Source organism: Cyprinodon tularosa, unplaced genomic scaffold, assembly GCF_016077235.1.
Source record: "Cyprinodon tularosa strain WSP-4 unplaced genomic scaffold, ASM1607723v1 ctg364, whole genome shotgun sequence".
NCBI lineage: Eukaryota > Metazoa > Chordata > Actinopteri > Cyprinodontiformes > Cyprinodontidae > Cyprinodon > Cyprinodon tularosa.
In genome coordinates, this window is record NW_024039079.1 from 365077 (window position 1) to 381595 (window position 16519).

Here is a 16519-nt window from a genome sequence, read left to right on the forward strand (position 1 = left end):
TAATGAGCTTTGCTTAAATGCAGAATAAAAAATAAATTAGTGTAACATATTTACCTTTTTTAGCAATGGAGAACGATTCTAAACAGAGCTGTTTAAAAGGACAATGGGGCACATCTCATAGGTGTTCCCCCTGAACAGCTACAGAGCAGGTAGGATGGTCTTGTGAATGTGCAGTAATTTAAAAATAACTGCACACTTGGGCTTTTCTTACCTATATTTCGACAAAAATTGGCCCATATACCACTGAGTACAGTTGAAACTACAAGTTAATTTTGTTACATTTGCAAGATATGAAAGAGGTTTTGTTACATTTGCAAGATATGAAAGAGGTAAAGTTTAAAGTGTATTTCAAAATTTAAAATCTGTTTATTTGCTTTAATTTGGAATACCTAAATTCTGGCCTGCATTTTTTTATAGCCACAAAGCTCTGCAGGATTTGAAAGAGCTAAAGCTGCTACAGATGATTATACACAATATAATTCTCTGCAGAATAAACTCATAGAGTAAAATCAGTTCTGAAAGAGTACTTTACCAGTAAGCTCTGAAAGAGCGCTGTGCCCTGCCAGGTGTTTTCTGTAGAGGGTCTTCAGCACTTTCGCACTGCCAAACCTTTTAAAGCGTTTCTTGACATTTGTGTAGAACCAGTCGAGTGACTGCCTCTTCAACAATCTGAGAGACAGAGATTAATTTAATCTTCAAATTTACCTAATCTAAAACCTGTTTCTTACTTTACAGTAATGGTGGTATGTGGGTAATGGTGCTCACATGATAACAAGCAAGTCTGTAAAACACAGGGCAGACTTTCTTACAATTATATAATCTTCTAAATTGTTTTTCTTAGCCCCTTATAAAAATCGACAATCAAACAACATACACAAAAAAATAATGATCAGAGAAAACAGATGTTCAGACTAGTATAATATCAAAATACACAAAAGTTGAGTTAAAAGCAAGCAGCAGCTAAATGGAGGTATACAACAAATAAAAGCATCAAATATGTATTTACAATGTGGCAATCTAAGTGTTTGAGTGTTAAAATGAGGCAAAGTTTCCAAATCTGGCTGAGGACTAAGCTTCTTTTACATAAACTTATCGAGGGTAGATATACTGAGGTAACATGTATCCACATAACTTATGATAGAGAAAAATATGTCCTTTTCTTCAGACCTGTTACAAACAAACAAAGTTATCCTGTCATTCTATCCTCAAGAATTAAATATTAAAAAGATATTGAAATGCTCCAAATCAGACATATATGAGAAAATCTTTAAACAAAAATTAAGATTTTTTCAAACCAAATCCAATTAATTGACCCCCTGCCCCCTTTGGTTTGATAAAAACAAACTACAAATTACTAATTTATTAAAAAACACAATATATTTCAGCTAGTGGTGTTACAAACTGAGCTAGTTTATCAGTTATGAACATATCTAATGACAAAAAGTGACTGGCTGATGTCTCTTTGAACTTAAGAAGCCAAAGGAGTGCGTGGTGGGATTTTCCAAAAGATAAATCTTCATAAACCACCAATCCTATTGATCTATAAAATTCATTTACCGCCCAGCCTTAATATGGACTAATTTTATTCATTGCAGTTGTCAATAAATTTACAAACAAAAACTCTTAAATATAGATTATTGTTGAAATAACAACTTTGTTAATATATTCAATTTAGTCAATAAATCATTTCAAAACTGTATATGGCTCTATTGTAATATTTCACATGTTGAAAGAAAAAGTGAACTGTCCAAATAATTGAACTGTCCAAAATGATCTGAAACCCTAATCCAAAGTAATTGGTGACTAATTTTTATGGCACTTACACTGGAGAAAAAGTAGTTTTAAATATGGTGCTGCTAATAACTGAGTACATATTTTGTGGCTACTTCCATCGCTGGATACAAGACAAAATCCCGGCTTTTATTTCAATCACTACAAAGGCAGAAATGATGAAAGATTGTTTTCTAAAAAAAAATTCTTCCGATTATTTCTAATATGGAATAAAAACTTTACAAAGGTTACAATGTTTGAGGTTAACACAACTTTACTGAAGACATTGCTCAGACATCTCATTTTAAAGCAAAATCATCACCTCCATGAGTCAAAGTTAGACCCTTATAACTTTTGACATCACTGTCAGAACCTCATGTCTAATTCAACCTCCTTGTGTAACACACAGACCCGCACACGCTGACCTTACCTGCTCTTTTGGCAGGCACAGCAGAGCCAGGCTTTGCTCCGCTTGCTGTAGACCCTGCAGGCTTTGCAGACATTGTATCCGCAGTCCTTACACTGACGCTTGGGGTTGAGAAGAAAGGTGAACGGCGAGCAGCAGCGGATGCAGCAGCGCTGGTTGAAGCAAGTTTGCCTTGACAACAAGAGGCAACGATTACCCTCCTCATCCAGCTCCTGCTTCAGTTCGCTGTGGGGAGTAGAGGATGGAGAAAGAGGAAGGGGGAGAGGAGGGTTAGAGGCAGAGAGAGAGAATATCCAATACAGATGTCTATCCGTGAGAGCATGAAGGATAAATTTGTTGTTTTTTTGGGTGAGGGCAACAATCAAAGGTTTTCCAATTTAATAGATTGATTCCACATAACTTCAAATTGACTCTCTGCTTCTGATTGAATAAAATAAATAAAATCTGAGTTTTTGTTAAACAGTAATGCTTTCCATTTATATTTGTGACATTTAAGACACCTTTACTGAAACCATGTAAAAAAAAAAAACATAAATACTGAGGCGTTTCAACACCTCATTACTCATTATTTTTAGTGTGAATGTTGTGGTTTTACTCGACTGGGATCATTTTGTGTAAATGACTCAAGAAACCAGGTAAGGAGAAAAATAATCAGAAAAGCTGTAAAGTAAGCCTTGGATATGCTGCAGAAGCTCAAACATCCAACTAAGGTAGAGGAATCTGAGGGAACAATCACAGGCAATCGTACACCACATCATCTGGCATTTATGGAAAAAATGTGACAGTGTGGTCCAGTCACTGTGCTCCAGACTGATAATGCATCCTGGCTACTTGGCCACAGGGATATCCCTATGGCTGACTAATATGGATGCCCTCAGTTAAGTACATAAGGAAACTTAGGGGCTATGATAGTCTTGAGACTGGAACAGAGGTTTACCTTTCTTAAAGAAAGCAATGCTTAAAATGTACTCAGAGCTGCAGTGGCATGTCTCATGCAAAGCAAATTAAAGTGTTAAAATTGCAAAAGTCCCTGGTTAATTAGAACTGAGAACTTAACTTTCAATTCTATTTATCCAGAGAACAGCTGATGCTTTTAATCCAATTTGGTGAAGCTCAAGGGCGGATTTAGAAAAATTGGGGCCCTATGCAAAGACTGCCATTGCACAATGGTGAGCATGTAAGTAAAAACGTTCCAAAGAAAATGTTAAACAGCAGCAGAGGTAGCCAAAATGAGGCTTCCAGCTCATGGAAAAATGCACCAGATGAGCATGAGAAATAATGGCTGACTCCAATAATCTGACGTAAGTCACACCAAAAGGAAGGGTGTTAAAGAAATTAGAACGACAGGAGCTCCAATCATTTATGGCTGATTACAGCTGAATAATAATGAGCCACACTAGATGAGGGGCTAGGGAAAAAAACAAGTCAATGACGATGATTATAATTAGCTGTTTCCAGTTTAAACTGGATCAGCTTCACTTGTTTCTAAAAATCTCTTTCTTTTAAGATAGTTTAAGGTAAGCAAAGTTTATTTATTAACATATTGTTGCTACAAGCTGATTGAAATTGTTTTATACACACAAGATACACAGTGGAAAGAACATTACAGAGGTCAGTAAAGAAAAACTAGACAACATAAAATACTAATACGGTAGTATTAACAGTTTAAATAACATACTCAAAGAAATTTCTAAACAAATAGGGGTTTAATCTTAATTTAAATCACCTTAGGGTTTCAGGACCTTTAGTCTCCTCTGAGTTTGTTCCAGATTAAAGGGGCATACAAACTAAAAGCTTCATCTCTTTGTTTGGTTCTCGGTATTTAGACTAAACATGGGCAAGAAAACCTTAGAGGTCTGTAATGTACTTTGGTGCAAAGAAATTTAGTGATTTTAAAGCTAACAGGAGTATTTTAAAGTCCATTCTCTGAGATATGGGGAGATATGGGGAGCCTGTAAAGACATCCACTGGGGAAATGTGCTCCAGTTGCTCTGTTTAAGTGAGGACCCATTCAGCAGCATTCTGGATCTGTCTGATTGACTTTTAAGACAGGCCTGAGAAGACATCATTGCAGTGACCAGTTCTACTGGAGGAATGCATGAATTACATATCCAGTGTCATACAGCCTTAAGCCTCATTCAGTAAAAACAGCAAGTGACCTGTGTTGAACATTTCATTCAAAAACAAACATAAGGCCAAATGACCAGGGTAATATTATAATACACTACTATATAGAATTTCAAGAAACTTCTTAAAAAGTTTAGATTGTAGATTTTTTCTTTGCATTTTCTGTCTGTATGCGTGCAAACTGCAGTTCCATTGATGTCTGCAAAAACTCTTGTGCTCTCTGAGAGGGCTGCAGTTTTCAGCCCTTGTCTTTTTACATGCAGTAAGGTCCAGCTGCAGATCACGCGGCTTGAGTGATAGTAAAATAGAGTTTCCATTGAAGTTTTGCAATATATATAAGAATTTCGATACAACCCAACAAGTACTACTGCCTTGCAAGTTTTACATGTACAACCTCAGCTGTCTCCAAGTTCTGCAGAAGTCTGTTTTTCACTGATTCATACAAGTCAGTTGTGCGGAAGAAAAACATGTAGGACAGTCGTGCTTTAGGAGCAGGACTGGGAGGTACTGGTCTAAGTCAGGTCCCTGGTCTTTGTTCTAGTCTATTGTTTTTCAAGTTTGTTTATACTTTTGTGAATGTAAAAAGGTTATTTAAATGTGGAATTACTTCACATTGTTCTGTTGCTGCTGTTCTGACTGCTGAACAATATCAAATATCATTTTACAGTTTATGGCTGTTGTTGCAAAACAGGTGTATATACATGATGTTTAAATTGTACCTGTAAAAACCTTTCTTATATTACTAAGACAGCCTGTGATTCCATGTGCTGTATAAGGTGCCTTTGTTTCCATTTGAGCATCTGCCCCAAAAATGTTGTGCACGTTCCTGATTATCCCCTAATCACAATAAAGACCATTGATTCTTGGTTTATCAATGCTTATTAGTTTTTGCTTATTTTTTAAACATTCAATTATATATTTCTTTTATTTTCAATTAAAACATCTTTATGCCCATATCAAATCCTTATTTACCACCTTCAACACAGGTGTCACCGTTGATCATTATGTACAATTACATAATGTACATTAATGTGTAAAATTAAAAGCCTTGCTGACTGACCCCAGTGAGATGCTACAGTGGACGTTGCATTGATTAGATCTACTACTGTTTGTCTGTGCAAACTGTTTTGTCTTTCAAATAAACACAAAATGACTGCCTTAAATTATAATATTTATCTTGCTTTCTCAAAAGTATAAAAGTATCAAAAGCTTTCTTTGGGGTCAATAAAAATGTCTCCAAAATAAAGATCTTGTCTATTGCCATAGATAGTTCTTCACCAAGACCAATCTCTATACATAAGTCTTCTGGGGTCCCTTTTCATGAAGCAGGTTTAACAAATTCAGATTCAAATCCACAACTCTAAATTGATCTTTCCTAAAGTCACAACAGCTGCTATCAATCAGTTCAATCGATTTTAACTAGGTCCAGTTTAGGCTTGTCCCGATCCGATCCACGTATCAGATCGGGACGCCGATATTGGCAAAAAAATGCGTATCGGCAAAGCATGTAAAATGCCGATCCAGACTGCCGCTCCAGTTTTTTTTTTAAAAATCCAGTCCGTATTTTCCAGTTTCGCCGATTGAAACGATCCATTCCACTATTTTGCGCCAGTGTTTCCCTGTTTTGCATTTTTATTAAAACTTACAGTAATACTTGCACCTTTAACTGTTTACGGTTTTACTGTTCACTGTGCAATTTCAGATTGCTATTCATAATTTTGCCCAGTTTGTGTTTATCTCTTAATAAACAGGTAAGTTTGTTGTTACCAATTATTGTGTTTTATTCAATCTCACCTAATTCAGCTGGCTAGATGTTATCAAGAGTACTAAAACCCTTTTCAACATGAGTCTTACAACTAAGGCTAAATACTTTAACTTAAACTTAAATACATGCTCGGATAGGCTGGTATCGGCCAGTATCGGTATCGGATCGGAAGTCCAAAAACAATATCGGTATCGGATCGGAAGTGCAAAAACCTGGATCGGGACATCTCTAGTCCAGTTAGAGTTAAGCGCGTGCGCAACAAATATGAAAAGCCATTATCAGTGGAGCACCGATTCGACGAGTCACCATGACAACAGGCAACAGGAAGTGCCTATTTCAACCAACTGGAGCTAGATATTTTAATGCAGAAATGCAAGAAAATAGTATAAAAAAGGAGAACGTCTTTAAAAGACATCAGAGCGGAGACAGCAGACACTCCGAGTTTACTGAAGAAAACCTGCTACCGACCAGGTTAGCTAAGGGGAGAATGTTACTATTGTGACTGAAACAAAGATTGAATAAACTCTCTTTGTGAACTGCAAAAGTCAGAGTTTCCCTATTTTCAGGTTTAGACAACTTAGAGTTTTCGGTAAATCTATTTCATGAGATGGACCCCTGGTTGCAATCTGCATGAGAGATAAACCATACCATGGGAACCCTTAACTTTTAACCTGTAAGTCCCTATATAACTACAAAACTTTAACAGTGTTCTCAGAAGCCTAGCTCCCACTGGAATGGCCTCAGCAGCCTGCCCATAATTGAAGCCTAATACTTTATATAAATAACCCACAGACACAATATTATCAGGCAGAGTCAGGCAAGAAAGATGGAGATGCTCGCAGCGAGACAGTGAAGGAACAAACATAGAGAGCAATAAAGGAACTTACATTAGACAGAGCAGCCACAGACACTCCAAAATGCCTAATCAACATGCAGTGCAGCTCTGTCTTCACAGGTTAAAATTATTATTTTTTTAGGCTTGAGATGTAAGAAAGAGACAGGAGGGACCTAAGGCATGCAATCTGCAACAGTCTCCAATATATCTAGTGTTTGTATGAGTGAGTACAGAAAAAGGGTCAGAGGGGAACAACTACTCACCTCAACAGCTCAACACCTGTCCATTGTGATTATTTATTTCTGTAAAAACTAATGTATAAAAAATATTCATAGAATAATTAAAGCTAAAATCTTTTGAGGTGTGTTGGTTGATGGTGCTTCTGTCAATTCAGTTAAATTGTGCTTTTTTATTATGGCAATTAACAACATGTTTCAATCAAATCCCACGGACAGATTGGTAAAAATTGTTCCATCCAAGTAAACCCAGCTGATTGCATCAAGTTAATGACTTCTCTTCCAAGAAGAGTATAAACAGCAGACATCCTCCTGCATTGCATTGCTTTAGTTTCATCCACAGATTCTTGGTTAAAGTGTAAACAGAATTAGGTTTCTCATTTGTTTTTTTTTTCTTTTGTTTTTTTTTCTTTGCAAAAGAGAGGAAACTGTTGATATTTTAAGTGAAGCTAGAGCAACTTAACAAACACTGTGAATGTGCTCATTTATTTATTTTTTCCCCCCAAAACTTTAACCTCTGTCTGAGCTTTGAGTGAGAGGGTACAATTATAAATAATTTTCCTCCTGATGCCTATAATTTATGAAATAAAGAATGAGAAAAATAACAAAATTATATAAAACATAAATTACAGGCACAATTCACAATTAAACAAACTTGAGCCAAATTCTTGACGAAGCAACTCAATTTTTAGCACATCTAATCATGGCTGGAAAATAATAAGATTAGTTGTTGTAAGCTCATTGTTCCCAGTAGCTCGACAAATAACCACTTTGTCTCAACGAATTGAGGTTCTGGGTTGCAACTATTAAAGTGCTACTGTTATAGTGGCTTTTCAAATTACAAATATCGTCATTCTAACACAAACTTCCAAGAATGAGAAGAATACGTTTTTTATGTATGTATTTCATGCTTTCATCAGCTTGATAAACAATGTGTTGCAAATTTTTTTAGTGATTAAATTCCAGATTCAAGAATCAATAGAACATTCTAGGCTTGTCCCGATCCGATCCATGTATCGGATCGGGACGGCGATATTGGCAAAAAAATGCGTATCGGCAAAGCATGTAAAATGCCGATCCAGACTGCCGATCCAGTTTTTAAAAAAAAATCTGGTCCGTATTTTCGTTTCGCCGATTGAAACGATCCATTCCACTATTTTGCGCCAGTGTTCCCCTGTTTTGCATTTTTATTAAAACTTACAGTAATATAGCACCTTTAACTATTTACGGTTTTACTGTTCACTGTGCAATATTAGATTGCTATTCGTAATTTTGTCCAGTTTGTGTTTATCTCTTAATAAACAGGTAAGTTTGTTGTTACCAAGCATTGTGTTTTATTCAATCTCACCTAATTTAGCTGGCTAGATGTTATCAAGAGTACTAAAACCCTTTTCAACATGAGTCTTACAACTAAGGCTAAATACTTTAACTTAAACTTAAATACATGCTCGGATAGGCTGGTATCGGCCAGTATCGGTATCGGATCGGAAGTCCAAAAACAATATCGGTATCTGATCGGAAGTGCAAAAACCTGGATCGGGACATCTCTAGAACATTCATCTGAACCCATGAAAAGAATGACTAAACTTCAAACAGTATTGGCTGCACCAACAACCTGGTGCATACAAACATATTTTATGAAATGATGACATAAAGGCAATGCAGCCTTAAGGCAAAGCATGAAGACCTAAGAAAACACTTGGAAAGCGCAGACGTCCACCAAGGAGCTAATTTCTCCTGACATATTGTGACTTTCACCTTAAGCTAATACCTGTATTCATTTAATCTTTAAAAAAAATTCCTGGATCCAGATGGTGATCTGGATCATCACCAAAATATAATGGACAGACAGACAGACAGACAGACAATTGTCCTGAAAACATAACCTCCTAGGCTTCAGAAACTGAAAATAATAGTGAAAAAAATCCATTTTTTTTTTGTAGGAGAAGTTTCAGGTCATTTTTATTTAAATAAAATGTTATGTAACCCCTAATAACTAATATGCAGCAGGGCTCAAAAGTTTACAATAATGACCCATTTTCCATCATAGTTTACAGAAAGGAGCAGTGCTGAAAGGGATTAGTATCACTGTGGGAAATGTTAACCATTTTTTAAAATCTTTAATTTTCTGATATTTTTTATTTGAAGCTTGGAATACTGACTTCTTTTTTTTTTTTTACATTCCGAGAAAAAAAAACCCCATACTGGTATGAGTTGCTGGCTCAGACATTCCACATGGCTACTCCCTCATTCCACATACGGTGCTTTTAGTTGGGACCATTAGTACGTATCCAAACCTACCACTCTTGATAAACAAAAATTAATAACCCTTATCTCTTGTCACCCGTTGGCAGAAAAAATCCCAGCCAATTCATTATTTATATTAGAAAGAGGGGGGACACTTCTTGTTGTCTAATTTTCCTGTTTTTTTTTTACTTTACTAAGATTTCATTTCCAATAGTTTTATAAGCATGTATCTTTATTTTAAAAGTATATAAAAAAAATAAAAGCAAACTTTAAAGCTAACAAAATGCTTGCAAACACACCAAACAATCAATTATTATACTATTGTATAGTTCAAGGAAGAGCCTTTAGCAAGATAAAAAAAGCTAAATGTTTTGAAAAATACCTGGACTCTGAAGGGCTTTGCTTAAACCTTTTCTGCTGTTGTATAAATTATAATCTTGTGCATTAAGCATATTGTTTAAAGACACAATACTTTCTATTTAGTCAAAAAAAGAAAAAAATATATCATTTTTTTAACCTGATAGACAAAACCTTTCAATTTAAGGCCATTTTTTGTTAAAACTTGATGGAAATAACCGCATTAGGCTTATTATGTTTCTGCACTGGCTTATAATTGGGCCCACTGAGCACAGAGTATTTTATGTTTTCTAAATAAAGAAAGAGAAATATATTTTTATTAAAAAGAACTTACTGCAAAAGGTAATGCTTTATGTCAATAAACAAATTGTTTCTTATAACTGCTAGTCACAAATAAAATTTTACACCACAGCCTTCAAAAACCAGACTCAACAGGAAGGCCTTTCACTTCCTGCTCCCTGCTTTTAGAACACAGCTTGTAGACAAAACACAGCAAAGGAAAGCTCCCCCATAGTCAAAACATGCTCAGAGCGCAAACAGAACTACACCTCAAAGGGACCATTGAGAGTTTTGTGAACAGGGCTTATTTAATACAAAGGTTAATATGTTTGTTTTTTATTTAGTTGATAAGAACTAAATGACTCTGAGGCTGCAACAAAGTGTTTGCTTGGGTTATTAAGGTAATAAAGAAAGAAGTGATTGAAGAAAACATGAATGTGTTCAATGAATGACGTTCACTGCATACATTAATATTTTAGTGAATGGTGTACTGAAGGGATCAGTTTTGAAGTAATACATGTAAATGAGAACCACATTCACTATGAGAAGAACTTGCCTTGATTTATCAAATTTATTTAAAATAGTTAAATTATAGGTTTGTGAACTTCATTTTTTGAAAACGTTAACTGTAAGGATGAGCTAGTTCATTTTCATGTGTGTGAACTAAACCTTGAGCTCAATCTTTTTAGTTGAACTGGCACAACATTGGCCAGGAAACCAAAACTTGCATCAGTAAAATTGGTGATTCGAATGATTAACAGTTCTTCTATTGTGGCTCCATTACAATTGGACAAAGCTGAAACATTTTTTTTTGCACAAATTAAAATTCTGAAAATAGCTCCACATAACAGAAGTTTTGCACCTCTATGGGGAGATTATTACAGGCATGATGAACACTGAAAGACAGAACTGACCTTAGTCTCTCATCCTCCTTCTTGCGTAGCCTCATATCTCTCTGCACTACCTGCAACACATGCGCTGCCTCGTCATCATTAAGACTCGTTAGATCCAGTTTCCGACCCATCTTCAACAGCCACTATTTGTAACTTCACTTCTCCATCAAATTTATTAGTCTGTTTCTTTCATCTGTAAAGAAAATTTTGGAATTTATCAGCAGAAAACAATTAAGCTGTAAAAAACAAAAATACAACTTTGGGTAAAGCATCATGGTGAATGGCAAGCAACTAAATGCTCCTCAATGCTAACATATTTATTCCCCTATCATTTCTATTAACTGTCCCAATAAAGAAAAAAAAAGACTAATAAAAAATGTGTCAACTCTTTTAAGCTTTTCAAATAGAATATTAAATATATTAAATATTAAATAAAAATGCAACATTTTTCACACTTTTGAAAATTGATGCATGGGGTGAAACATTTTAAAAATTCTCCATTGTAATTTCCACTTTTTAATTTTTTATTTTTATTGAATTATGTCTCTCACAGTGCACATGCACCTAAGATGTAAATTGTTGTAAGAGGGAGAATTTGCAAAATCACAAAGTGTTGAATTACTTATCTTTCATAACTGTATTTCAATACCAGAAATAAAGTTGGAAATTAATAAACCAGAAATAAATATTATAAAAAAAATAATATCAGATTTTTCCTGCTTGACAACAGCCATCCATATTCTAACCAATCACAAAATTGTTCTCTGATGCGTTGGGAAAAGCTTCTTCCCGGATATTGTGTCAAGAGCCCAAAATGCCGCAATTTTGTTCTTATGGCTGCGAGAGATGAGAAAACTTCTCTCCCTCTCACAATGTTTATAGCGTACTTTATGGTTATAATTGTTGCCAAAAGTAGCTTAACCGGGTATTACATCTTCTAGGTGAAAATACACTGTAGTTTTCAGATTAACTTTTTCAAAATTTGAAAACCAAATAGGATTTTTTTCATACACTTGACAATTATGTGTTACTTCATGTTGGTTTATCACATAAAAACCAAGCATAGTGCTATGAAGTTTAAGGTTCCGATGTAAAAATAAAAATAATAAAATGCAATGCTTTGCAAGCTAACACAGAAATTATACATTTATCAACCTAAATTTTAAAAGCCTGTATGTTTACCATTTTAGATCTGAATATTGTGCAAATTCTAGTTCTAAGACCTAGGACAATAAGAAATATTAGAAATAGCTGTGTAGATATAGATTTTATGAAATTTCAACTTTGATTTAAAGTAGCTATCAATACGCCGGATAGCACATATTTACCAGATTTACATTTACCTTTGATGCTTTCAATATATTTTAGGCTGTTATCATAAACTATTAGGTACATGGAGCTGTACAACCCTTGACTCTTCACATAGCATGCGACTTGATAGTTCATTAAAATAGACCAATACATTTCAACTGATTAAAGTCTATCCGAAACATTTTTTATTTCAATAATTCAGCCCAAAAGAGTCAAAATTATTTTTTTGCATACAATTCTCCTATTATTACACTAGGATTTTGAGATTGTAGTTTACAACTCATGACTTTCCAACAATGTCTTTAAACCTTCAGCATTATATTAGAAAAATATACATTCTAAAAATAAAAATAAAGTTGTGTTACTCAGGGGCGGAGCTAGATGGGGGGCCGGGGGTGGCCATGGCCATCATTCGCCACCCCTACCATTTTCTCCCTCTAACACAGATGGTGGCAGCAGGAATACTCTCAAGTGGAATATTTAAAACATTTATATTTCTTGTGGTTAATTATACACATCAAAATACTAACATCAAAGATGATAAATACAGAATTCATGCTCTTTTCAGAACTAGATTTTGTGCTATATAAATGTATGTAAAGAGAAAATGTGTCTCTGCAAGTCATCTGGGAGTCTTCAGTGAAATCATAGATAAATAACTATTCTAATAAAAACGTAGGAAATAATCAGTTTGTTTATCAGTGTTTGTAAATATCAATTTTTATGCAGAATGTTTATTGATACAAGCAGGTAAGTAATGATCTAAAAACTAAAAGAATTTTATCCACTTTATCTTTTATTTAGAAAGCACAGATGTTTAAATATATGTGTCTAATTGTTAGCAAAGGCTATAGGAAAGTATAGTTTGTCTTTATTTAGAAAATATGGATGTTTTTCTCGCTAATTTTACTGTAGGTTGACCCTGAGATTCTGCAGGCTATCCGCTTTCAGCCACCCCTCAGTGTACATTGGTTACCGCCTGGCCACCCTAATAAAAAAGTTCTGGCTACACCTCTGGTGTTACTCTTATGTTGTTCTCTGTTTTTTGTTTGTTTTTGAAAGCCATCACATATATGGGCTGCAAAGTCTGTAACATCCCTGAAATATTTGCTAATACATCCCAAGCCACATTTTTGCAGGAATTTTGCAAAGATCCCCAATCCTACTCTGGGCTTATATAATACTATTACTACACATATGCTGCTATTTAGAAATAGAAAATTATGGAATTAATATTCTATTTTGTTTAGGCTTGTTATTCTAATACAGGAAAAAAACTTTACGCTTTACACTATTTTAACTAAAAAAAAATATATCCATTTAAGTTAAATAATACAATGATAACTTATGTAATTAGAACCCTTTCTAGATTTAATAATCAGTAAATTGTTGACATTCCTGACCAAATACAATATTTGGTTCATTTCAGATATTTTTCTTTCTTTTTTCTATAGTCTAAATGATGTGATATAAATGATGCAGGTTTTGCCCTTAGTGAATATTTTAACAGCCATGAAAAACTTACCGATTTCCTGAGCGATTATTGAGCCTCTTCACGACAGTAAAAGAGAAAAGCCCGCTTAGTTAAGCAGTTGACTAGAGAAAAATGCGCGAATATAGATTTATGACATAGAAATTAGAAAAACTGAACTAGATAAAAAGTTGAATCAAAGAGAGGGCTGGCGGTTGAGGCGCTGCAGCACCGATTAGAGTAGCTCTGAGAGGAAATCAGGATAAACCCAGATTAGTTTCCACTTCCAGCATTTCTCTGAGGGTTTTGTGGGGGCTGGGGGGTAATTTACTGATTTACGGTTTTTAAAGGAACGACGAACAGAAACATGAAGGTTTAAACAATATATTTGCTGTTGGAAGCGTCAGATTTTCTTATTGTCATTGTTTTTCCATTTTTAGCATTTTTCTGGTCCCTCCGTTTCAGTTAGATTCTGTGAATGGTCCAGACAGATAAACAGTTAAACTGAAATCAAAAATGTCGCGCATAAAATAGAGGATATCAAAAAAAAAAAAGACGCAGTGGTTAAATGGTGACATCTAGTGACCAAATGGAGAACTGCAGTTTGGTCCTTTAAAAATCCCCTTACATAAAAGGCCTTATCTCCTAAGAATTTTTTCTGTGACGTCAATTTTATTTAAGGTTGATGATCCATGTTCCTTTTTGATCAACAACATGAAAGACCTGTTTTCACTGGCTTTGAACTCAGTTTGAGGAGACTCTTTTATCATTCTTTTTCTAATTTTTAACTAGCATTACTCCCTGAGGATTTTTTATTTTGTATATAGGCCTATATACATATCTATTGTTGCACTTTGGACAAACACACCTGTATTAAATGTGGTATATAATTAAAACAGACATTGACATAATAAAATATACTTTTAATATATTCTGTACTGTTAGTATAGCCAGAAACTGATAAACTTTACACCCACTTTTAGTATTTCCTGTAATGTCAGTTATTGATAATACACAATGCGGCCTCACTTTTAATATCTCATTTATCAGTTACTTCTTATGTTGATCTATTAAATATAATGTAAAATATATTTTTTTCTATAATAGAGAAAATATTTCTTACTCGGGTATAATATGTAAAAAAATAATTTATGTGGTGTAGCCAATGTTTTAAGAATTAGTTAAATGTCTTTATAAACATTTTGTAACAGTCCTCAAGCCTGTGTATGACTTTCACAAAAGACGAAAAATATCTTATTGCCTTGCTCCATCTCGAAGAATAGTGTGTCATAAAAGCAGGCCCTTTATGGCATCACACAGGGAAATAACCTCTCTCCACAGCTATGGGAGCCAACAAATACATGTATACGTGCAAGTTAAAATTATGGTCAACAACACACAATGGAATTAATTCACAATAATGTTATAATGATCAAAATGCAAGAATTTATTAACAAAAATAATTCAACTCCTAGTCAAACACATTTCAGTTAAAATGATAGACTAAAGTGAAACTAAGAAAAAGCTAGGCTAGTATTTACAAAGATAAAAGAAGTTAAAATTGTTGAAAACCATAATAAAAAAAATTAAGAAAAAAACAATCATACAATGCTAGCAGCGTTTGTCATTGATTTTATGCTTGAGAACCAAAGTTTATGTTGAAGAGGTTGAATTAAGGTCAAATTAGCTTATGAACTAGTTTAGAGCAATTGTCAAACCAATTTAGAATGCAAATCCAAGGAGGAACATAAAACATAATTTGGTCAAATAATGTTTATTCAATAATTAGCTTATTTGGAATTAAATAACATTTTACTTAATTGAATGTTAACCTTCTTTGATAATCTCTTGGCTAATAGTTAAAGCTAAAGCTCATCTAATTTCTCCAGGCTTGACATTAAACAATTGTAGCTAGCAGACACAAGGGAAATAATACCAAAAAACTATTTTGGTCATATTTTGGAGACTGAATATAATGAGCACATTTGGAAGCATAAATGTTTTTATTAAATTTATTTTTAAACCTATAGTGAAATAATGATTGTTTTAGCTATATAAACAGCTCAACAGCTCATTGTAGCATGGGATTCTGTGCTTGTTTGTTTTCTTTACACTACATTAAACACATAACATGATCACGTAAACCCCAAAATGTTAAGCTGGAAACTCTCTCTAATTTTGCCAGACCTGCAACCTCTGTTGATCTCCAATTTAGAAAGGCAAGGCTTCTCCTGTTTTCAGCAACTTATCATGTCAGGCCTGTTACAGGGAAGTTAATTTTCTTTCCTCTAGGTTGAAAGCCAATATAACCCTTTTTTCTCAATTAATCAAAGATGGAAAGCAGGTTGTAGAAGTGCAAAACATTATGCAATTCCAGGAGAATGGATACGAAATAAAAATGGATTGAAAAACGTTCCAAAAAAAAACAAAATATTTTTTTAAGCTCAATATAACATCAGGTATTTTTTTAACAACAGTGCTTTTTGTAGCAACTAAATACTTAATACAACCACTACCTCGGATAATTGTAAAGAGAGAATAAAGGTTGCACCATAAACTCCTCCATTTGGTAGATATGAAGGTTTTTGTCTGAGAATTCTTGCTAGGTAGAAACATTTAAGCCTGATGCTCCAGGGCCGTAGGCTGCACTCAAATTGCAGTGGATTTTTGCATTAAGGAGATAATCTGTGAGCGCATGTTAGAAGGTTATTGAATGCAAAGCAAGTACAAAGAAAAGAAAAACAGGCTAGTTATTTAATAAAATAGACAGTCCCACTTTCAGCCATCAATTCTGTGTTAAT

At 34.3% G+C, this 16519-nt stretch overlaps 1 protein-coding gene across 3 annotated transcripts in view; it reads right to left on the reverse strand.

Moving 5' to 3' along the window:
- LOC119790464 (rab effector MyRIP-like) overlaps positions 1-14001 on the reverse strand; it is a 38775-nt gene extending 24774 nt beyond the window's left edge. The window contains exons 1-4 of one of the 3 annotated variants that reach the window (XM_038295995.1): positions 13773-14001; positions 10958-11129; positions 2201-2422; positions 533-669 (exon numbers count right to left, since the gene is read on the reverse strand). In XM_038295995.1, the coding sequence (XP_038151923.1) occupies positions 533-669; positions 2201-2422; positions 10958-11067 (469 nt within the window). In that variant the 5' untranslated portion in view covers positions 11068-11129; positions 13773-14001. The remainder of the gene's footprint in view (positions 1-532; positions 670-2200; positions 2423-10957; positions 11130-13772) is intronic. The other 2 variants (XM_038295993.1, XM_038295994.1) reach the window with 2 other exon arrangements.
- Positions 14002-16519: the final 2518 nt, after the last annotated feature.